Raw genomic sequence first — 23,444 nt, 5'->3', positions numbered from 1 at the left:
GATCCTAACCAACAGAGATGACTTAGTGGGTAAAGTAGCAGTTACAGGAACTCTGGGGGAAAGCGACCATGTTATACTTGAGTTCATGGTTCTAAAGGAAGCAAAAGCCGAGTGTAGCCAAACCTGTACCCTGGATTTTAGGAAAGCTGATTTTAATAAACTCAGAACAATGATCAGTAAGGTCCCATGGAAAACGACTCTAATGAGAAAAGGAGTCCAAGATGAGTTGGAGTTTTTAAAAAAGGAAATTCTCAAGGCACAATTACAAACAATTCCAGCAAGAAAAAAAGGTGGAAGACAACAGAAGAAGCCAATGTGGCTTCACAAAAAGCTTAGCGATGACCTGAAACCAAAAAAGTGCACATATAGGAAGTGGAGAGAAGGCCAAGCAACAAAGGAAGAGTACAGGCAGGTAGCACAGAATTGCAGGGATGGCGTCTGGAAGGCTAAAGCTGAGAACGAGCCGAGGTTAGCGAGGGATGCTAAAAGCAACAAAAAGGCTTTCTTCAGCTACGTGCATAGTAAAAGGCAGAGGAAAGAAATGGTGGTTCAGCTATTAAATAAGGATGGCAAAACGATAACAGATGACAAAGAAAAGGCAGAGGTGCTCAATTCCTACTTTGGCTACTGTCTTCACGCCCTGCTTGGGGGCTTCCTGGAAGCATCCGGTTGGCCGCTGTGGGATGATGAACTATATGGATCTTTGGTCTGATCCCTTTGGCAGGACCCTCATGTTCTTTTGCTGTTTTGGCATCACTTAACCCATGCGGGGCCAGAATGTAGATCAAGAAAAGGCAGAAATGCTCAATTCCTACTTTGGCTCGGTCTTCTCCCAAAACAGGGTCTATGACCCCCCTGGCAAAGGCGAAGTACAGGCTGAAGGGGCAGGATTGCAGGTTCAGATTGATAGGCATAAGGTCAAGGAACACCTACTTACTTTGAATGAGTTCAAATCTCCAGGGCCAGATGAACTGCACCCTAGAGTAATAAAGGAACTGGAAGAAGAACTCTCAGAACTGCTGTCTATTCTCTTTGAGAAATCATGGAGAATGGGTGAAGTGCCAGAAGACTGGAGGAGGGCTAAAGTTGTCCCTATCTTCAAAAAGGGCAAGAAGGAGGAGCCTGGGAACTACAGACCAGTTAGTCCAACATCAATCCCTGGGAAAATTCTGGAGCAGATGATAAAGCAATCCATCTGTAAGCACCTTGAAAACAATCCAGGGATTACTCGAAGCCAACATGGATTTGTCTGATCTCATTTTTTGATCAGGTAACCTCCCTTGTGGACTGTGGGAATGCTGTGGACATCATATACCTCGACTTCAGCAAAGCTTTTGACAAAGTGCCCCATGATATCCTGATGAGCACACTAGCTCAAAGTGGGCTAGATGAAACAATGATCTGGTGGATCCACAGTTAGCTACAGAATCGGACTCAAGGAGTGCTTATCAATGGGATCTTCGCAAACTGGGGAGAGGTAACGAGCAGGGTACCGCAGGGCTCAGTCCTGGGCCCAGTGCTCTCCAACATTTTTATTAATGATTTGGAGGAGGAGGTGCAGGGAATGCTGATCAGATTTGCAGATGACACAAAATTGGGCAGGATAACTAATACTTTAGAAGACAGAAAGAAAATCCAAAGTGATCTTCATAGACTGGAGCGCTGGGCAGAAAACAACAGAATGACATTTAATAAGGATAAATGCCAAGTTCTGCCCCTAGGAAAAAGAAACCAAATGCACAGTTACAAAATGGGGGATACGTGGCTCAACAACACTACAAGCAAGAAGAATCTTGGAATTGTTGTCGATCACAACCTGAATATGAGCCAACAATGTGATGTGGCTGCAAAAAAGGCCAATGCTCTTTTGGGCTGCATTAATAGAAGCATAGCTTCCACATCCTAGGAAGTACTAGTTCCCCTCTACTCAGCACTGGTTAGGCCTCATCTGGAGTACTGTGTCCAGTTCTGGGCACCACATTTTAAGAAGGATGCAGACAAACTGGAGAGGGTTCAGAGGAGGGCAACAAAGATGATCAGGGGACTGGAAACAAAGCCTTATGAAGAGAGACTGAAAGAACTGGGCATGTTTAAAAGCCTTGAGAAGAGAAGACTGAGGAGAGATATGATAGCACTCTTCAAGTACTTGAAAGGTTGTCACAGAGAGGAAGGCCAGGATCCCTTCTCGATCATCCTAGAATAATGGGCTCAAGTTACAGGAAGCTAGATTCCGGCTGAACATCAGGAAAAACTTCCTGACTGTTAGAGCAATACGACAATGGAACCAATGCCCAAGGGAGGTGGTGGGTTCTCCCACACTGGAGGCATTCAAGATGAGGCTGGAGAGCCATCTGTCGGGGATGCTCTGACTTGGATTCCTGCATAGAGCAGGGGGTTGGACTCGATGGTCTTGTAGGCCCCTTCCAACCCTACTATTGTATGATTCTAAGTGGGCTGCACAAAGCGTAGGACCTGTGAGGTTCCCACAGTGGATGGACTGGAACTGAAGCCTTGTATAGCCTGCTATTCAGAGTCCTGCCCAGACACAGCTACAACGGTTTACCAGGCTTCCTACTCTTGAGGAGCCCTCCTACCTCTGATGAGTCTTCTTACTCCTAAGGGTTGGGTTTCTTTGGGCCCTCAAGTGTGTGCTTTGGCGACATGAGGCCACCTCAGCCTGCACATTTGGGCCTTGATGTTCCCTAGCATTGAGTGGTTGCTCAGCCTCCTCCTCCAACTCCAGGGGTAAGGTAAGGTGATCAGGAGCCCTGTCCACCAGTGCCTCTAGGACCCCTTGTTACCAAAGGGTCCTGGTGTGGCCTCTTTGGGGGCGTGAGGGACATCTACAGGAATTCTGGAGTTGAGGCGTCTCATAGGGTTGTACCCTCAGGACCTTTATCAGAGAAGGAGACTTCCTGGTTTGGGGCAGGCATGGTACTACTTATGCCATTGACCTGAAGATGCAGGTCTATCCTCATCTAAAATTATTTCAGATTGGGGGGGGGGAGTGGCAAATATTGGAGGCCAGATATGTCGGAGCATCATCACGGATAATATTTCTCATGGCTTGCAGTCCATCTTTGTGGGGGATATTGGTGTACAGAGCATCAGTGTCCATGGTAGCCAGGATGCTGTCCTCTGAGAAATGGTGAAAGCATTGTACTTTCCTCAGAAAGTCATCGTGGTTTCCCATGTGCAAGGATGCTATGATCAAATGTACTCCTGTTCTGAATCCCAAGGGCTGGGCAGCCCACTACCAGCTACATTGGGGCTGCTTTTTGGGGGTCCCTCCCATCCTATTTTAACGTATGAATCTCTTGTGTCAATGGCTTTGCAATGCAAACCTAACACTTGCAAACTGGACAGCATCCTCTTTTGCATGAGAAATTGCTCTCACCAGCCTTTTCCTTCCTAACAAGGAAGTTAACATTTAAAAACTGTCGTGGTGGTGATGTGAGCCTCATGTATGAATTAGTTCATAGGCTTGCAACCTGTTTTCAGGTTGTGCCTCCAAGTATGTGAAGTGAGCGGAGATATTAAGGGCACAATCCTATGGAGATAGGCGGCCACCTCCAAACTTAGAGGCGACCGCCTATCTAATGCAGGGCAGGAGAAGCACGGAGGGGATTGCCCCCTCCGCACTTCAGCCACCCTGCATTTGTGGCTAGACAGCTGATTTCAGCTGTCTAGCCATGGGAAGGTGGAGTGGGGGAAGCGGCTGCCCGACGACACATAGGATGTGTCGTACCCGCATTTCTGCCTTCCCCGCCCCGGAACACCACCTGAAACGCCCTGTTTTCACCACTCCGCACCCCTCTTCCGAGCACAGAACTGTTCCGAGCTGCCTGTAAGGCAGCGTGTGGGGGGAGGGGGAAGGTCAGTTCTCTGACTGCGGGCTCCAAGATCAGTTCCCGGAAACCGACATATCCTATGGCCGTCTAGCCACAAATGCAGCCATAGGATTGTTTCATAAATTGCCTTTGAGTATGTGCGGACTGCAAAGTGCTTTTCCCTCACTGCCTAACAAATACAACCAGTTCCCACCCATTCTGGCAGAGCGTTGGGCTAGGATTGACTCAGCCCTAAAGCATACTAGGTGTAGGCCTGCCCAGAGGGGGTGGGAGCAAACTGACAAGTGTTTTTTAAAATATTTAAAGCAGGCCATTCACATCAGCCCAGGCAAGGGGAGTGTCAGGTCTGGGGCATGGGTGGCAGGCATCCTTGGTGAGAACACTGGAACCAGGAGGGATGGAGGTGGGCAGAGAGCAGGGGCTCCCTGCCAAGGGTCAGGCCCAAGCAAGGCATGGCAGGGCCAGAGGCAAAAGCAGAGTCCAAACAGGCAGTGGTCAAGAACCAGCAAGGCATAGCACAGATCAGGAACAAGCAACTAGAACATGATACTGCCACTTGGATGATGTGTTGCTGTAGCAAGGTTTGCAAGGAAGCAGAAGCTCTTTATAGGGCTTCCTGAAACTCCCAGCTGGTCTGCATTAGAGGACCTGGGAACACCTGCAGGGCCAGGGCCTAATCCTGCAAATACTGTGAGCCAGGCTGTCCTCTATGTCTGGCCCCCAGGTGGCACTGCAGAGCTTCCCAGACTGAACAGATGTTGACAGGGAGCATTTTTAATTTTTTCTTAATTTCGAAAAACTGAGGATTTAAAAAAACCAGATAAATAATTATAATTTTGTTAACGATAAAAGAATTTCCGCTTTAGTGTGTGATTATATTCCTTGAAGACAGACACTCTGCAACTACTGTTTCATCTGTTTTCCTAGAACTCAAATAAGTCTCTGGGTTTTTCTTTTTCCCCTAGAATCCCCCAAATCCCACCCACCTATGTACACAGTTCAGACTCTAATTTTCACAGTATACAATGATCTGTAGTGTGTCCAGTTTCAGTTTATATTCATCTGTTTTTTTAAGTGTTTGTAAATTTGAGCCTATTAAAGATAAACAATAAACAAGTACCATGTTGTAGCAATAAAAAATAAATAAAAGCATAAAGAACATTTACATTTACCTTCTTGTTATTAGTGGCAGATTAGTATGGGGAAAATAACCTCTGATTTTATTTTAGGAAATTTTGATGTTAAATATTGTTAAAAAGACGTAAAGCATTATTAAAAAGGACTGATTTAATGTTTTTGTTTTGTTGCCATTTAATGTTAGCACTGCATCTGAATCTGGCCCAGCACTGATTCTCAAAAAATACGTCGAGCAGACTGAGAACCTTGGGGCCTGGGCAGCTCTGAATCCTTCTCCACCTCAAGCTTGAGGTGCATTGGCCATTCCCAGTGATTTTTAATCCTTTTTATTTAACCCAGTACTTAAGGGCCCCACCTTTTATTTCTGGTTTTTAACTTAAAAAATAAAATGTGAAAGTAAAAAGAAAAGGCATCAAGGGCCCCTCAAACCCAGTTTCTTATGATGGCCCAGGCGGCGATCGCAACCCAGCTCCCTGACCTGCTGATGGTATGCCAGTTCACTCCTGTAATAACGGCAGCATTTTAAAGTAGGGTCAGAGTGCCCCCAAAAATCTTTGTCACCATGTTACTCAGGCTGTAGCTAATACGGAATTTTAAATTTTAATTAAATGAAAAATAGTAAATTTTTAGCCATTTTTCTTCACCAAAATTTCCTTTAAAAAATTGTCAGTTTGTAAGAGGTAAACAACTTATATTTAAACATGAAAATACTCAGCCCAATAACAGATGGGATGCTGCTCTCCAACCCCGTTTTAACATCAGGTCTGAAATATTGTTAATTAAAGGTTAAATGTAATAATTAGTTATTAGGTTCAGATATTTCCATATATACTTTTTAATTATGCAGGTATTTATATGTATACTATCATTGTTTGAGAAGCTGAGACTTTTTGGTTTTGGTTTTCCTGACCAGACAGCCAGTCAAGTTAGCTTCTTCTATATGTTTTAATGGAGTTATGGTCTTTCAACTATATATATTTTCAAAATGATTGTAATTTTTGCATGTGACAAGGCCCCCCTGAAAATTCCATTGCTCCGGGCCCCCAGATTCCTCTGGGCAGCCCTGACTGGGTGACCTTGGGCTGCTCAGTATCTCTCACCCTAACAGGTAAGTTGTTGTGAGGATAAAACTGGGGATGGGCATGATCAGGTGCTGGTTAACAATACCTGACTTGGGTGGGATGTGTGTAGATGGGGCTTGAACCAACGCCAGCAGCCTCTGTTCCCGTGGTTTTCCAAGTATGACCTGAGCCTTGCAAGGAAGGTTGTGGGTGTGTTTGCTGAAATAGACGCAATGTCTTTCCTGTCTCCTCTTGATTGATTTAAGACAGTTATACCCTACTTCTTGACTGTTATTTTGAAGGCAGGAAATGCAAGGAGTTATGGGGTTCCTGTGTGTGTGAGAGAGAGAATAAACTGAAAAATCACCCCTGTGCAGGCTGTGAGTATGAGCAGAGGAAGGATGGCTGGGGAGAAGCTACTTACTTTTTTCTCCTCTGGATGTTTTCCAGCTCAAAATCAGCCTTCCCCATCTCTCAAAAGTAGCTTAGGGTGAGGAGGGCAGTTTTGAGTTGGAAAAACAACCTGAGCAGAATGGATGTTTGGGACTTCAACTCCCATCAGCCCCAGCCAGCATGGCCAATGGTCAGGAATGCTGGGAGTTATAGTCCAAAACATCTGGAGGGGCCCCGGTCGGGGAAGGCTGCTCTAGTTTGTCAATGTCCTTCTTAAAATGTGGTGCCCAGAATTGGACACAGCACTGCAGATGCGGCCTGGCCAGTACAGAATAGCAGAGAACTATTTTTGTGATCCGGATTGCTATGTGTCTATTAATGCAGCCTAAGATTTCATTAGGGCTTTTAGCAGCTGCATTCCAGTGGTGGATCATGTTCAGCTTGTGATCAGCTAAGATACCTAGGTCCTTTTCACATGTACTACTACCAAGCCAGGTCTTCTCTCTCCTCCACTTGCACCCTTGATGTTTTGTATCTCAATTCAGAACTTTTCATTTATCTCGGCTGAATCTTGTCTTGTTGATTTTGGCCCAGTGCTCCAGTCTGTCAAGATCATTTTGAATCTCGGATCTTGTCTTCTGTGGTGTTAACTTCCCACCTTTGTGTCATCTGCAAATTTAATAACCGTCCCTTCAGCGCCCTCATCCAAGTAGTTTATAAAATGTTGGAACAGCACAGGGCCTATGACAAATAGCCAATAGCACTATTGGATCAACGCAAAAGCCACAAAAGGTGTTTTGGGCCTTCTTCACTATTGCTGTGGTGAAGCCCGGGAACTTTTCAAAGGTTGAATCATCCCCATTTTTAATATGACCCGAATCTCTTGGGCTATACACCCAGCATGTTCCCCAGTCGCCCTTTAAAGTGGTCAGTGTTCTGCAGTAAAAATGGTGTGTTCTGTAAGGCTAGATCTGCCTGGCTGACTGGAGAAAAGAGCTTGATAGTGGCTGCGTTCGGACGTCGCTTTAAGCCATGGTGGCTTAATACGCTCCTCACAGTAGCTTATTTTTGAAATAGTCCACAATGCCCCATGGCAGGAGTGGGCTAATAAGCTAGTGTGGGTAGCTCATTAAGCATCTGTGCGTAATCCGAGTCATCCCCCCACCCCCTGCCGTATCAGTGGCTCTGTTTCACCCATTGACAACATCACAACAGCCTGTTTTAACCTTCCACTGTATCTTAGTGAGAGGGGAGAGGTGTGCGGTGAAGTGCAGGGGCTTAATTAACATCACCTTGGCAAGGGGTGGTGGCAGCTCTAAAGCACTGGGAGTTTGCAGGATTAGGACCAAGCTTCATACAAAGCCTCCTCTAGTTGGGAGGCACCCAACACATCATCAAAATCCTGCATGATTATTCACAAAAGAGAAGAAATCCCATGTGCACCAAAAAGAGGGTGGCAGCTATAAAACCTGGAGGTTTGCAGGATTGGGACCAAACTTCACACACAGCCTCCCCTAGTCAGGAGGCACCTGATGCACCATCAAAACCCTGTGCAATTACCCCAGAGGAGGGAAAATCCCAGGGACAACAAAAAGGGGGTAGCACAAATAAACCCTTGGGGGTTTGCAGGATTAGGACAAAACCCTCAATTGCTCATTTCCCCCCATAGCCATTGCTGGCATAGATGCCTTTATTGTACAAAATCAATGACAATAAAGTGGAGTTGCACATTTCACACACACACACACACACACACACACCCTGACATTGCTGGCAGAGCTTCTTTTGTTCGCTGTAGTGTTTTAGCGCAAAAGCGCAATTGCGCATCCCCCCCCGGCAGCCATTTTACTTCTTCATGGAAAAGTGACCAGAGAACAAAAAAAGGAGATGGGAGCTATAACTCCCAGACAGTTTGCTGAAATGGGGCAAAATTGCACAGCTGGGGTGCCCTCATGAGAGCCTTCAGATGCTGTAGTGGATTATAGGGGAAGCAGTTCTTTCCCTATTCCCCTACTTGCCCCTATTTGCGGTTTCAAAGTAGTGATCAGGGAAGCCTGCCATTGTGTAACATTGCTGTAGTGGGATAGTGCAACAGCATGAGACTGTCATACTCAGGGAAAGCTGTTAATTTTGTAACTGTAGTGCGGTATCAAGGACGGTTGTGCTTGTTTGTGGCTGTGGTTGTCTCTTGGCTGCTCGTCACATCTCAGAAAAAGAGCTGTGCAGGCTGCAGCAGAGTGGCCACAATGGTTTTGACTGCTTTTGCCAGGCGACTCTGTAGGCGATCAGAATCAGTCATGCTGACAGCCAGAAAACACGATAACCCACGGTGGGTTAAATAACCCTTACCTGCAGACTGTGGGTTATCGAAGTGGCTATTTTGGCCAAATAAACCATCCTGGATTTAAAAATTTCCAACAGACAACACAATAACCAACAATGGGTTAAATACGCCATGGTGGCTTATTTAACCCATTGTGGGTTATCTTGTCTGATCCCAGTCAGTTAGAACTGCTCTCATCTGCCCAGCTTGAACTGCAGTTAACATAGAGGGAGGGAGACATACTCATCCCTCTTGCTGGCTTTCAGCTCATATGTCTAAGGGCCAGTTCTTATCTACTTCATGATCAGTGGTACTTGTAAATATAACGTGAAGCATATTTTTCAGTTTGTTTTAATTTTTTTGCAAAGGCCTTTGGGCACAAGCAATAAACGTTCAACCTGACTTGACCTAAAAATGCAGGGAGTTGGAGACCTTTGCTTTGGTCATTGGAAGATTAGCAGCAGTCCCTTTCTAGAGTGCTTTGATTGCCAGGTGGCCTTCCTGCTGTTGGTAGAAGGTCCCATAATAACTTACCTTGATGTTCCACAAAACATTACCCAAAGTGGGGCAGTTCCACAAAAGCCCTATTCGCGTGTTCTCCTCCAATGTGGTTAAGATAACATGAGAGGGAGGGCGCAGCCCCCCCCCCACTGACCCCGCTCCCCCCCACACAATCAGCACACTGGGGGAAGGTCTGAAGAGGGAACTCTGCTCAATAAGCATAGGCTCTGCCCATAATTTGAAACCCTGATAGCACAGGATTCCAAATCACAGGGGGAACCTACATGCCTAGAGCAAATTCCTCTCTTCAGACCCCTGCGCTCCTGCCAGCAATGTGTGGGTAGTGGGGGTAAGATGGCAGAGGGGTGATGATGGGTTGGGGCCAGTGGATGCAGCCCCCTTCTCCCTCTCTCAGCCCAAATAAAGTTCTCTCGTATTCCTAGCTACAATTTGGGTTGCTAGGCAGGGGTGGAGCAGCAGTTCCACACGTTCTGCACCACTTTGTGTCAGGGCCGGCATCAAGGGCCCACCCCCCAGCAGGGGCCCACTGACCAGAGCCCCCTGGACTCGCTCCTCCTCTTCACCACTGCAACCCGCTTGTTCCCCTGCCTCTCGCTCTGGCCCAGACAACGGTGGTGGTGAGGAGGAGGAGCAGGAGATGCCCCGGCCTGCTTGCTCCCTCGCTTTCTGCCTGTCAAGCCAGCAAGTGGTAGCCATGAGAAAGGTAAGGAGGAGCGGCTGGTGACAAGGAGAAGGTCGCTTCACTGAGGGAAGGGACCATCAAGGGTGTCATGCCCAAGGACTCACAAACCCCGGAGCCAGCACTGCCCCCACACACACACGTGTGCGCGGTCTCCTCACTGTATGTTACTGAAGCGGAGAAGGCCGTTGCCATGACTATGCGGCAACGATGCCACTCAAGACACATAGGATCCAGCCCTGAATTAGAGTTGGTGGAGTAACATCCTAAAAAGAGTCAGGGACCTCTCGAGCCCACCCATCTTTGAGCCTCTGTGGAGTGTGTTTCCCCTACCACCAAGTAGCTACATCTGGAATCAGCGGTAAGGGCTTCAGGTCATAAGGAGTGACTGCTGGGCTTCCCAGCCTCTAAGTTTAGAAAACAAGCACCTCCCTGTTCTGGGCCTCAAAAAGAGTAGCTGCAGCTGAGACCTGGCTCAGAATAAGCCCTCAAGATAATGAAGAAGCAAGTGATGGGAGTCCAAATCAGCCCCCAGTGAGTAGCCACAGACGTGGCCAAAACACACTCGGGTGGTAGGTTAAGAACAGACTTTTACTGGAGATATAACAAACTTACATCTCAAGGTGAGTTGGCTGAGGTCAAGGTGAGTTGGCTGAGGGAGGAAGAAGGAAGGAAATAGAAAAGTAGAGGGAGGAGACCAGGAGAAGGCTGAAGCCTCTCAGAGAGCCCCTCCCTCCACACTCAGGCATATGTTAACCCTTCAAGTGCAGGCTAGGTGACTCATGGCCCTCGTCCCTCCAAAAAGGGGTAGCAATGACGAGACGGAGACGGAGGAGCAAGAGCTGCTGGCGACTCACTGAGGGAAGGGGCCCAAGGGGGGTGTCTTGCCCAAGGATCCTCCAAAAACCTGGAGCCAGCACTGCTTGGTGGTGTTTTCTGAGGCCTGTCTTTCCCTGGCATTCTGTGTGGAAGGAGGGGCTGATGCTCACCCTCCTTTTCTTCCTCTTCTTTCCTGCCTTCAGCTCCGAGACCTAGGCTGAGGAGCAGGGCCAATCCTCCCTGGCCATCCATACCCTCCCTTGAAGCCTGACAAGTCATGGAGGCTGCCTGCTGCATCCCATCCACTCCCAGAGCAGCCAGGGCCTTCTCCTGGAGTGTCAGCATCCCCATCTCCTTGGCCACCAGGTCGCTGTGCTCCTCCTTAGCATCCCGCGGCGTTCGTTGGCTCCGCTGTTGGGGCAGTTGCCACATTTGACAAAACAGCATCCCCCCACCCCCGCCGCCGCGCTACCCGGGGTGAAGCACTGTAGAGTCACATGTGCCACCTGCCTCAGGATTGGGACATGCCAGGCATTATTTATTTATTTATTTATTTATGTATTTATGTATTTATTACATTTACACCCTGCCTTTTTTCCTCGAGGAACCCAAGGCGGCGTACATAATCCTCCTCCTCTCCATTTTATCCTCACAACAACAACCCTGTGAGGTAGGCTGGGCTGAGAGTCTGTGACTGTCCCAAAGTCACCCAGTGAGCTTCCGTGGCTGAGTGGGGAGGAGAACCCAGATCTCCCGGCTCCCAGTCCAACCCTCTCACAACTACAAATAGATTGGCCCGCCCCACCCAAGAAAGCAGGCATGTGTAAGCTTGTTTTGTTTGCATAATGTATTCTTTGTAGCAGGGCCAGTGGAGTGTTCTTTTGTTGTGCCCTTCCCTGTGTGTTAAGCAGCCTTTTCACTCATAATGAGCGAGCGTTCCCAACAGCAGGGTCATGGGAAGAAAACGTTTTGAGAAAGCAGGCAGACCACCTGGAATGAGAGGAAGCAGGGCCTTCCTCATCTGGATAAGGTAAGCAGAGCTAAGGGGGAGGAATCATAGCTCAGTAGCAGAGCACGTACTTTGCATATGGGGGTGCAGGGTACTGGTCCTAGGTTCAATCCTTGCCGTTCCTAGGTTTGCAAATAAAGAAAAGGAGGGGGGGAAGGATCATATGGCACAGGGGTGTTCATCATCAGCCCTAGCCAGCATAGCCAATGGTGAGGGATCTTGGGAGCTGTGGGCCAAATCATTTGGAGGGCCACAAGTTGCCCACCCCTCAAATAGCAGGTGATGGGGAAAACTCCTCTCTGTCTGAGGCTCTGGGGTAGATGGACAGTCTGATTTGGATTACGGCCCCTGCCTGTTTCCAGGGCCAGCCGTAGGGGTGGGCGAGCTAAGCAGTTGCCCGATGCACCAAGCTGAGCTGAGGGGGCGCCAAGCTGAGCTCAGTGACTGTACATTTTTTGAATGTGCTGTCTGCAGTGAGCTAGGGTGGCAAAAAGCAAGTGTCTGTAGCCTTTTCCCCCAGTGTTCTACAGGTTGTTTGGATACTAATCTGTTTCTTTTAAGATGTTTTAATTGCTTTAATATCATGCTTTATTTGTTCACCGCTCTGAAATCTTTGATGTGGAGGGATATATAAACCTTGTAAATAAAATAAATAAATAAAATAATTACAAAAAATGATCTTCCTTCAATTAGCTTTAAAGTATCTTTCCTTTTGAATTTCCACTTTGATGTCATTTGTGCTAGGTAAAAATCAATGGAATACAGCTTTACTTTGAGATGTTACCAAGCACGTAGCGCTTCAAATACTGTCCGTGCATACAATAATTCTCACATGTGGCCCCAAGCTTTGTACACATATGTATGGGTCCTTATAGGGAACAGCAGCAGGGCCCCCAACATCACACCTGCACCAGGCCCCATAAACCCTCTGGGTGGCCCTGCAAAGCTGACCATTGGGGGGGGCAAAGGTACTCCTCGTCCAGGGTGCTATTTATCCTAGGGCCGTCACTGCCTGTTTCTAATGTGGATCGTAGGTTGTATCAGTGACAAGCAGGGTGTCAGTTTTGATCTGGAATGTGAAAAACAACAATCTGGGAGGTGAAGGTTTCAGATCTATGCACCCTTACAAACACCGCCGCATATAGACAGGCGGGGGAGGGGACTATGACCGGATACAGTAGCGAAGGTGGAAAATCAGAGCACATTAAGGGGAAATACCGGGATATTAGGGTATTGAAAGCGGGAGCACAGAAGTGGGAAATTCTGGTTCCAATTCGAGGCGGCTACTGCGTAGTGTGAAAGGCAGGCGGTGGAACCTCATTGGAAGCAAAAAAAGGCAGTAAGTGTAGATCCAGCCCTGGAATAGCCCTGCGTCTCTCTTCTCTGAAGAGAAGAGAGAGGGCTCTGAAGCTTGATGGAATAATTAGGCTAAGAGATAATGGCTGACTCAGGGTCACCCTCTCCAGATACTGAATGTGTCTTAGACTTGCAGAACTATACACACTTTCCTGGGAACACGTCCCATCGAACTAAATAGGACTTACCTCTGAATAGCCATGTGTAGGATGCATTTGCACTGTTAATGTATTTGCATTGCACCTCTTCAGTGCAGTTTGCAAAGCTAATGTATTTGACTTGTACCACTTCCAAAATAAGCACCAATCAGACCCATTGCGAAGAACATTCTGTTAAACATCCTTAGAAGTAAATGGTCATAGTTCATGTACTAATGCATCCGGCAGTCCAGATGTCAGTTCCGGAGAGCCAAAGGCATTTGGTGTCTCAGGAGAGGTGATGGAATAGTCCTGCTCTTCTCTTCTCCCTGTGCTCTGCAGCCTGATGGAATAATTAGGCTAAGGGATAATGACTGATCCAAGGTCAACCATCGTATTGGGGCTGGGGGCCCTTTCCTTGCTATCCCATCCAGGACACTGCTCTCTTTTTAAAAATGTTCCTTCTCTCGCCTCCCACTCCCCCCCCCACCCTCCAGGATGCGTCCAGTCCAAAAGTCCTTGTGTGTGCTGATGGTGCTGACAGCATTCTTGGCTTTTCTCTACCTTCATGTGTGGTTGCCAAAGCCCTACAGTACAGTGGACCTGCGGCATCGGCCTGACCGAATGCCCGAACAACTGCTGAATGACCACCTGTTGGTGCCTGACAAGAAATATGCGCACATTGCTTTCCGGATCAAGGAGGAGATCCTAGAGTAAGGCACCCCCCCCCCACCAATAACATATGCTCCCAATGCCCCTATTTTCTAGTATCCATCCCTGATAAAATACTGCCCCTGTTTTGTCTTTTGGGAAAGTGTTGCATTATATGTGCTTTTAAAAAATACTAGTGAGCAGTAATGAACAGGGATGGCCAGACCTCAGGCTTGCAGGAACTACTTTGTTCCTTACTAGAACCCCGAAATCCATCCACCCACGGGACCCCAGTGCAAAAGACAGTCACTTAGTAGAATTAAAGAATGCTGAGCCCAGATATTTGTTTTGAAGCCCAGAACTGACTGGAGCTCACAATCTTTCCACACAAAAATCTGCTCCTGCTTACCCCAAGCTTTCAACCTTTCAGCCTTATAATTTAGGCTGTGTGTGTTGCTGCTGCTATTTTGTGTCCATTTTGTTGCAGCTATTGAGAGTCAGAAATCCTTGCTGGTGTACTGCAAATTACTCAGAGATCTGCCATTAGATTCAGCTGTACCTTCTGCTGACCCTTGCACTAGATTTCTAGGGATTTCAGCACCCCACACCACCCTGGGTATTGAGAAGCTACATATCTAAATGTGGGGATGGATGCATCTTTACACAGGAGTACACATGCATACAAACAAGACAGGAGACTGTGCAAGGTGTGTGGCTTGGCAGGGCACCTGGGCTTATCTACTTTGTTGAAACAAATAATGCAAAGCCCATCTTCACTGTGAATCAGGGGTAGACAACCTGGTGCCCTCCCGATGTTTTGGACTACAACTCCCATCAGGTCCAGCCAGCATGGCCAATATCGGGGATTATGGGAGTTGTAGACTGAAACATTTGGAGGGCGTTAGATTGCCTACCCCTGATGTAAATTTACCCAAATACACACCAATTGCTAGTCCACTGTTTCCCTTCCATTCCCCCCTACTATTGCCTCTCCAGATGCTAAAGATGCCTTAGGCTGCAGTCGTATGCACACTTTCTCAGGAGTAAGTCCCACTGAACTCAATAGGACTTACTCCTGAGTAGACATGCATAGGATTGCACTGTCAGTGCTGTGCCTCTTCTGTAACAAGTAGCAGCCAGACCTTTTAACAGAATGTGAGAAACTTTCTGTTAAACATTCTTAGAAGTAAACTGTCATGGTTCATTTACGAATGCATTCTGTACTGTAGGACGAGCTATTATATATTCCATGAATTTGGCATACAGCAAGTGGAGAAGGCCCTTCCACAATGTTTACTGACATGGGCTCATCCCTTCGCAGGCTCCTTCCTAAGAATTCTTGCAAGTGTGAGGTGGAACCTAGTATGAACCTCCCCTTTCAGAAGCAGCTCTTCGGCCACATCTATTCTCTGGAATTTACTAGCGCCTTCAAGCCTTCCGAACTGCCAGAAATCAACAGCAAGCGAGAACAGGAGTACCGCAGCTACCGGCAGAGGTGAGCTCCACCCACGGCTGGATGTACATTTTGTTTGTTTGCTCACAGGCATTGCGCAAGCACAGAAGTTAGGATGCTGCCTTATACTGAGCCAGACCTTGGGTCCATCTAGCCCAGCGCTGTCAGCACTGACTGGCAGCAGCAACTCCCCAGGATTTCAGGCATTTCTAGCCCTACCTGGAGATGTTGGGGATTGAACCCGGGGCCTTCTCCATGCAAAGCAGGTCCTCTACCACTGAGCTGTGGCCAATCAGGAGATTTTAATGATATAGGGTGGGATATAAATGTTTGGAATAAATAAAATTAAGATAAATAAGATTGGTACCACACACAGAATTCATCATCCTAATACTCTCAGCTTTCTGTCTTTTTTTAAAAAGCAAGTTTCTAGCCATTAAGGCTGCCAACCTATCGACTTGCTTGAAAGTTTGCAAACAGAGCCTGGTGAAATAAAAAGCCAGAGAGAAGTGGACTGAGCAAGATTTCCATGAACGGTAGCTGAGGAATCTGGGCTGTGCATAGGCCTTTGCCCTTTCCACACCCCCTTGACTAAGCAGAGCAGGATAAATTAGGCAAATAAATGTAAATGTGCTTGGCTTGCATACATTGAACAGGTTGCAGAATTATCTCTTTTTCTTTCTTTTTTTTCCTTCAGAACAAGTTTAGGGCAGAAAGGACACAGCTCTGGCTATACTTCAAGTTGGCTACCACCCCCTAAAGCTGAAGGAACCTATAGCCCCATAAAGACTCCAAACTGGTTTCACTGAGGGTGTATTCATAACCCAGATGATGTCCCCTAGCCCATTTTCAGAGATGATGTATTGACTCATATACTCCGAATTTTGGCAACAAAAGAGCTCTCTAGGTGGCTTACAAATTAACATCAATAATGACAAATGAAGTACAACATCTTATCAATAAGTGACACAGACAAAATTAGTCTACCACGCAGATAAAAGATCACAACGAGATGGAAATGGGTTCAGCTAGGATCTTCTAATGCCTTCTGTCAATGGCTGCTAGTCCTGATGGCTATATGCTACCTCCAGTATCAGAGGCAGAATGCCCATGTACACCAGTTGCTGGGGAACATGGGCAGGAGGATGCTGTTGCACTCATGTTCTGCTTGCTTCCTGTGGGCAGCTGGTCAGCCACTGTGTGAACAGAATGCTGCACTAGATGGACCCTTAGTCTGATCCAGCAGGGCTCTTCTTACATTCTATTAAAATATAAGAAAAGTTGCTTGGCAGGCCTCCTTGGGCAGGGTCTTCCAGAATGAGGGTCCCAAGAAGGCCCCGTTGCTTGCTGCCATTTTTCTAGTTGTGCTAGGCTATGGCATCCAAAGCAGGGCCTCAGTTGATGACAACATGGGGCTCATGTGGGAGACAACATTCCTTTTAAGTAACCGGGCCGGGGGGGGGGGGGTCTCTATGAGTGATTTACTGCAAGTTGGCTGCATTTGGACTCAGGTCAGCACTTTGACCTCAGGTCCCGGACTCAGACTCCAGTAACTGGGAGCCTGGGAGCCTTTCAAAGAACTGGCATGATATGTTCTCTGCAGCCTATCCTGGTGAACAAATGGGTGCCACAATTTGCGCTGGTGGAAGTTTTCAGAATAGTTTTCAGTGGCAGACGCATCTAGAGCTAGGGTTGCCAACTTTCAGCTGGTCAGTGCCTTTAGCAGCAGCTTCGTATACAGACATGCGCAGGTAAGAATGTTTATTTCCATGCTGTGAAAAACTTCACCAGCTGACTTCTGTAGATCAAACTGCTGCTAAAAGCACCACAGCAGGCCAGGCTGGGGTTGGTTTGCTTGCTTGTTTGTTTGTTTGTTTGCTTACCACTGGGAATTGTAGTGCAACACACCTGGAGGACACCAGGTTCAGGAAGGCTGTTGTAACCTGCCCAGGCCAGTGGGAAGGAATGGGCAACCTGTAGGTCAAAGCATTCCATTGTACTGCTTGAACCAGTGTGCAGGGCTGCAAACAACGTGCAGGCCTTTCTCCTGAGCCTTGTAGGCATGTAGATTCCCCTTTGTCCTTGCGGATAGCAGGATGTAATACAGTAGGCACAAATAAAACTACTAACAACAGTACAATACCATAAAGCAATCTTCATAAAACAATTCAGAAGTAGCTATAAAACAAGCAAAGCAGATTAAACAATATACCAACTCAAAATGCACCAGCTCCCATTGTAGTTAGGCAGTTCGGTGTAATGACTGTTGCTGGATGGATAAAAGCACCACATTTTCAGCAGGTCTTTGCATTCAAATTTATCCCTTATCCCTTATAAAATCCTTTCTTTGATCTGGATGTGATGCTTGGCATGAGTTTGTGAAAGCCCGAGGGATGGTTTGCGTCCCCCACCAGCCTAAGCTGCCTGGCTCTGTGAACAGGACTGGTGTGGGTCTCTTGTGCCAGAAGAATTGCACTATGGACAAGTTGCCGTCCACTCAGGAAGCTGTACTTTTAACAGGCTCAACAGGCTGTCTACCAGGCTGTAGTCTGGGTCATGAGCACCATGGCGCATTAGCTGGCTCCTTCTCCAGGGAGCCTTGGCTAGGCCAAAGTGGACAAATCATGGGTGGCAATGTGCTTAACCATTCCAGAGCTCTTTAACATGCTGATGAAGCAACCCTGCAAGGGAAACTGTTTGAAGTGTAAGGGTGTGGAAATATATATGAGGAAGAAGATTTACCAGTTTGCCAGCTATCCTGGGTATCAGCGTCATCTCTGAATGCTGTTGAAAATTCAGAAGGGCCGTTAGGCTGAATTTCACTCCAAGGTCTTTAAATACAAACACAAAACAAAACCCCTCCCCAAACTCACAAAATGTGGTGCTTTTATCTACTTTGTAATGGTAATGCGAAATAAAGACACTAAGGGTGCAATCCTATGCATGTTTAGATAGAAAAAAGCCCTACAACTCCCAGCATTCCCCAGCTAGCATGCTGGGAGTTGTAGGGCTTTTTTCTGTCTAAACATGCATAGGATTGCACCCTTAGGCTACAATCCTGTCCCCACTTACCTGGGACTAAGCTCCATTGCACTCAGCGGGACTTAATTCTGAGGAGATATCTATAGGATTGCACTATAAAGCTGCTGTCCCGTACACGCTTAGGAAGCTGCTCCACTGAGCTCAATGGGACTGTCTTCTGAATAACCATAGGCCTATACTGCAATCCTAAGCATATTTCATAGGGAGTAAATTCCATTGAGCATTACGGGGCTTAACTTTTGAGTAAGCATCATGTTTAGGGACTTACTTCTGAATGAACATGCTCAGGATAGGGATTTTAGCCACCTGCCTACCGAGAGTCAAAGCAAAGCGTCAAGTGAAAGCACCCAAGCAGCTGATGTGTGGGTTTGTTCCTATGCCTCCAGTGGCCGTGGCAAGGCGATGGCTGGCAGGCCTGTGTGGGAGCATTTGTGCTTGTCACATGTCACATTTTAAGACACATGTTTGTGTCTTAAAAGCACAGGACCACCTTTTCAAAGCCAGATGCTGGCCTCCCTGATCCTTCTTCCATTACCTGCTCCCAGGTCCCAGTCCCCAGCTGACCAGCTTCTCATAGTCCGAGCCAACTCACCGCTGGAATATCCAGCCCAGGGGGTGGAAGTTCGGCCCCTGCGAACTATTCTCATCCCAGGTGAGTTTTCTCCCCACACCTCCCCAAAGTTTCCAAGGAAGGAGTGGGTGACAGGCAGGGCTGGTGGATAGGATGCCATTTGGGGAGGAGGTCTGTTTGATACGGAGACTTCTCACAGTGGCCCAGGGGCTGGTGAAAACTTACTAACCTCCTTGTACCTTTTTATTCCTCAGGCCTGAGCTTACAGGCGGCTGAAAGGACGGTGTACCGGGTAAGAGGCCGGGGGCACAGAGATTTGAGGGTGGGGAAAAGGTGCTGTTTTTTTCTTCTCAGCCTTATTTATTTATAATGCTTCTATACTGCATAATATAATGAAATCTCTAAGCAGTTCACACTAAAATGCATCTACAATGCAATATAAAATCAATATAAAATATAAAAATATTGATATAAAATCAATATAAAAACATTGCCCTATGACAGGGCAATGTCGTAGTGCCTTACAGTTCAGGGAAAGCCTGTGTGAACAAATACATTTTCGAGTTGCTTTTCTTCGTTGCTGACACCCCTGTATCCTTCTGAAAATGAAGGCCGCTTTATGTAGGGTACCACTTTGGGCTGTGCATGGGGTTGCATGTTTGAATGCTCCCCTGGGGTGGGAGGTGAACTCCCTGCATAGGGCCAGGCCTACCGTTAGGCACGGTGAAGTGGCCACCTCAGGCAGCTGATGTTTGGGTGTCACAAAAGGGCAGCAAATGGTTAGTTATTCAGCGTATTGTTGTATTTTTGCTGCCAAGGTAAAGAGGGATGCTTGAGGGTTTTTCTGCCTCAGATGCCAAAACAACTTGTCTGGTGGTACCATTTGCTGTGCCACCTCAGTCCCTGCATATAGAAAAAAATAGTATGTACCAGAAAGAAAGGTCCGGCCTAGGCTTCTCCCTCTCATACTATTTGCCTACATGCAGGCATTGGGGAGCAGACCATTCATGCTTCCACCTACAGGCTGAAATGGTGCAGGCCAGAAAAACATTTACTGCTTAATTCTGCTGAGTCAGCATATAAACTGGCCTTATTGCTTTAACAAATACCTAGTGTGCATTATCTCTTTGGTAGATCGCTGATAAACAGCTGAGCTCACAAAATCCCAAAGGCGTGGTGGCACTGTGTATGTGAGAGAAAGTGAGAGAGAGAGAGAGAGAGAGAGAGAGAGAGAGAGGATTGTTCATTTGTATACTCTGATAAATTACTCCAAGTTGTGGAGATGAGCTGGTTTTTTGGAGCATGTGACTCCTCTCTTAGACCAGCTTTACTGGCTTCTGGTTGGTTTCTGCATTCAGTGCAAAGTTTAAGGTCTGCCTCAGAGGCCCCGGTCATAAGCAGCTTAGTTCAGTTGATAGGCATGGGAGTCGGGGACTCTTCAGTGGTGGCCCCTTGACAGACAACTTGAATGCTATTTTACCAGAAAGGTGGGATATAAACGTGATAAATAAATGAAATGAAACTGTGGGACTCCTCCTCACTGAGGTACACATAACTCCATTGCTGCCAGTTTTTAAACAGGTTTTACACCCCATTTATTCCACGTTGCTTCCCCATTACCAGTTTTTAAATTAATGAGCTGCTGAAAGTATTGGGCATCCTTGTTTTAAGAATGCTACTGGCTTTGTGGGGTATGTTTGTCTTAAAGTGACCTATGTTTTATAATTGCATTTGGTGTTGCTGTATGGTTTGATTGAATTTGGTTTGACCACGGAAGCGTCTTCGGACAGCGCTAGCTCCTCGGCTTAGAAATAGAGATGAGCACCACACCCTAGAGTCGGACACGACTGGCTGGGGACACCTTTGCCTTTACCTTTTTATATAGCATCACTGATGCAATGAATATGGACTTGAGCACACTCCAGGAGATAGCGGAGGACAGGAAGGCCTGGCGTGCTATGGTCCATGGGGTCACGAAGAGTCGGACACGACTTAACGACTGAACAACAACAACAACATTTTTATTTATTGTAGTGAGCTGCCTTGTAAGGACAGTGGCATATAAATACTGTTATCAATAAACAGAAGTGTTAACTATTACTTTAAAAACCTTAAATGGCCTAGGACTGGGATGCTTAGGGAGCAATCCTATGGCCACTAGACACTGTCTAGAGGGCCATAGGATATGCTCATTTCCGGGAATTGACCTTGGGGCCAGTGCTCCAAGGTTGATTCCTGGAAAACCAACCGCCCCCCTTGCCTGCACTGCCTTGGAGGCAGCGTGGAGATGCCCTGTCCTCCGCACTTGGAAGAGGAGTGCGGAGTGACTGAAAAGGGAAATTCCGGGGGGTGTTCCAGGGCAGGGAGAGCGGAACTGCACATACAACACATACAATGTGTCGTATGGCAGCTTCCTCTCCCGGTTGCCCCACTCACCACCAAGTGAGGCATGGTTGGCAGAAACACATGAAAGGGGAGGGCCTTCTACATTTCTGCACTTAGGCTGTGGAATTCCCTGCCTCAAGAGATTTCTTTGGCTCCCTCCCTGATTATATTTCAGCATAACTTCAAGACCTTTTTGTTCCAGCAGGCCTTTGGCCTGACTGACACTTGCTTTTAAGGTCGTAGTGTGTGTGTGTGTGTGTGTGTGTGTGCGCGCGCGCATGCATGCGTGCATGTTCTGTATTGCGTTTGATTCCCCCCTTTTTTTGTCTTTTCTTCCTGCTCTATTCTTGTTGAATTTGTTTGTTATATGTGATCTGTGGAGTGTCCTACAAAAAGTTCTGTTCTGTTCCCAGCAAGCCAATTGGTCAGCTAGATCCTAAAAACACATGCTGGCTCCCTTTGCACCTGACCCTGCCATCCTTTTGCTCCTCTGGCAGGTCAACCTGACAGCTACATTGGGCACCTTTGATGTGGCTGCAGAAGTGGAAGGGGTCAAGGTGGAAGGAGAGGGGGGAATGCACCTCACCATATCAGGATCCCAGCTGGACAACCTCAACCGGCAAATGCAGTTTGTCACCTACACCAACACGCTCTTCCATCCCAACACTGCCGATACAGGTGGGTTTGGGGGCAGTCATTGCAACCCTACAGCATTGGGACTTCAGGGCAGAGAACTGGAGGGGCACAGCAGATACTGCTGAGAGAGTTTGCACAGAGAACCGAGGGAATTTGCAACGAGGCAGGAGAAATGAGAGGGAAACAAATGGGAACCTTTGTAGGGATGTAAGCAAAGGCTTTGAGGCAGGGCTGTTTGTTAGGGGGGTGCAGCAGGTGTGTCCTTCGTGGGCCTCCCTCTTGGTGGGGGACCCCAACAAATATGTAGTGTAATGTAGTAGCATAGTAATAGCATGGAGCTAGAAGTGTGGGGGCTAGAAGTGCGAGCTGTGAGCCAGCCAGTCCCCAGCTCAAACCTCTGCCATTACGTGACCTTAAGCAAGACACAATCTCTCAGTCGTACTGTCTACTATATGGGCATAACAATTAGAGATATTGCAAGAAATTTGACTCCTCGCAAGAGAGCGGGGCCATGCTCATAGCCTGTTGCAAACAGGGCCTGCTCAGTTTGATCGTTGGCACCCACCACCCCTCTCCCTGAGGGACCCAGGGACGTGCCTGTCATGGGGGAAGCAGCACAGGAGGCAGGGCACTCTGGCTGTCCAACAGAGCATTGGTTTGTTGTTCCACCAGGGTGAGAACTGAGACCACAAATCTCAGCAACCCCAGCAGAAATGTGATGCTATTTGCATCCATTTCCACTGGGGAAAGGGCCCTCCGCAGCCACCTCCCCCTTTCCTGCCCCTCATAGCTTTTGTGGGCCTTTGGGGAAAGCAGAGGGAGGGAGGAGACAGCAGGTGCTTTGAGTGCCCATTAGCACATGCTTACATGGAGCAAATGCAAAATATCGAGCCTTTTTGCAGGATCAATACAGGGGTGCTTGTATATCCTGAAAAATAATAATTGCCCTAGCTCACATTAATAATAATAATAATAATAATAATAATAATATAGGCAGCCTCACAGTGTTGTTGTGCCAGCGGTGCATTGAACACGCTGAAAAGACTAGACACTCTCCTGCAAACTGGCTTCCTTCCAGATGTGTTGGACTACAACTCCCATCGTGCTGGATGAGGTGATGGGAGTTGTGGTCCAACACACATGGGGAAGACTGCAGTAAAGCACTGTTCTTCTGGGCTGACAGCTGTGCAAGCGAATAATCTGTGCAGGCTGCTTTTTCAGGAACTCATGGGTGGGTTAGTTGCTATCTTGTCACTGGGACTGAGGCTAAACAAAGCAGTATTGTCAAAAACATTGAGGCCCTTGCAGGGCGACCCGGAAGACCAGAAAGATAAGCCCAGAATCAGCAAAGTGGTGTTGAAGGTTGTGATCCCAAGCACACCTTCTAGGAAGTAAGTCCCATTTAAGGCACCGGCACTT

At 47.4% G+C, this 23,444-nt stretch overlaps 1 protein-coding gene across 6 annotated transcripts in view; it reads left to right on the top strand.

Annotated features, from left to right (window-relative positions):
• B4GALNT1 (beta-1,4-N-acetyl-galactosaminyltransferase 1) overlaps window positions 1–23,444 on the top strand; it is a 78,009-nt gene that overhangs the window by 33,836 nt on the left and 20,729 nt on the right. For 5 of the 6 annotated variants that reach the window (XR_014788086.1, XM_084836635.1, XM_084836637.1 and 2 more), the window contains 5 exons: window positions 13,785–14,000; window positions 15,260–15,433; window positions 18,979–19,085; window positions 19,259–19,296; window positions 21,887–22,067. Coding sequence is in view for 5 of the 6 variants with exons in the window: in XM_084836634.1 (XP_084692760.1) it covers window positions 13,785–14,000; window positions 15,260–15,433; window positions 18,979–19,085; window positions 19,259–19,296; window positions 21,887–22,067 (716 nt within the window). In the remaining variant the exon portion in view is untranslated. Of the gene's footprint in view, window positions 1–11,604; window positions 11,816–13,784; window positions 14,001–15,259; window positions 15,434–18,978; window positions 19,086–19,258; window positions 19,297–21,886; window positions 22,068–23,444 lie in introns of those variants that run through there. The other variant, XM_084836633.1, reaches the window with a different exon arrangement.

Source organism: Heloderma suspectum, chromosome 2 (genome assembly GCF_057233095.1).
Source record: "Heloderma suspectum isolate Gila_16-S chromosome 2, 16-S_ref, whole genome shotgun sequence".
Lineage (NCBI taxonomy): Eukaryota > Metazoa > Chordata > Lepidosauria > Squamata > Helodermatidae > Heloderma > Heloderma suspectum.
This window is presented reverse-complemented; position numbering and strand designations above follow the sequence as displayed.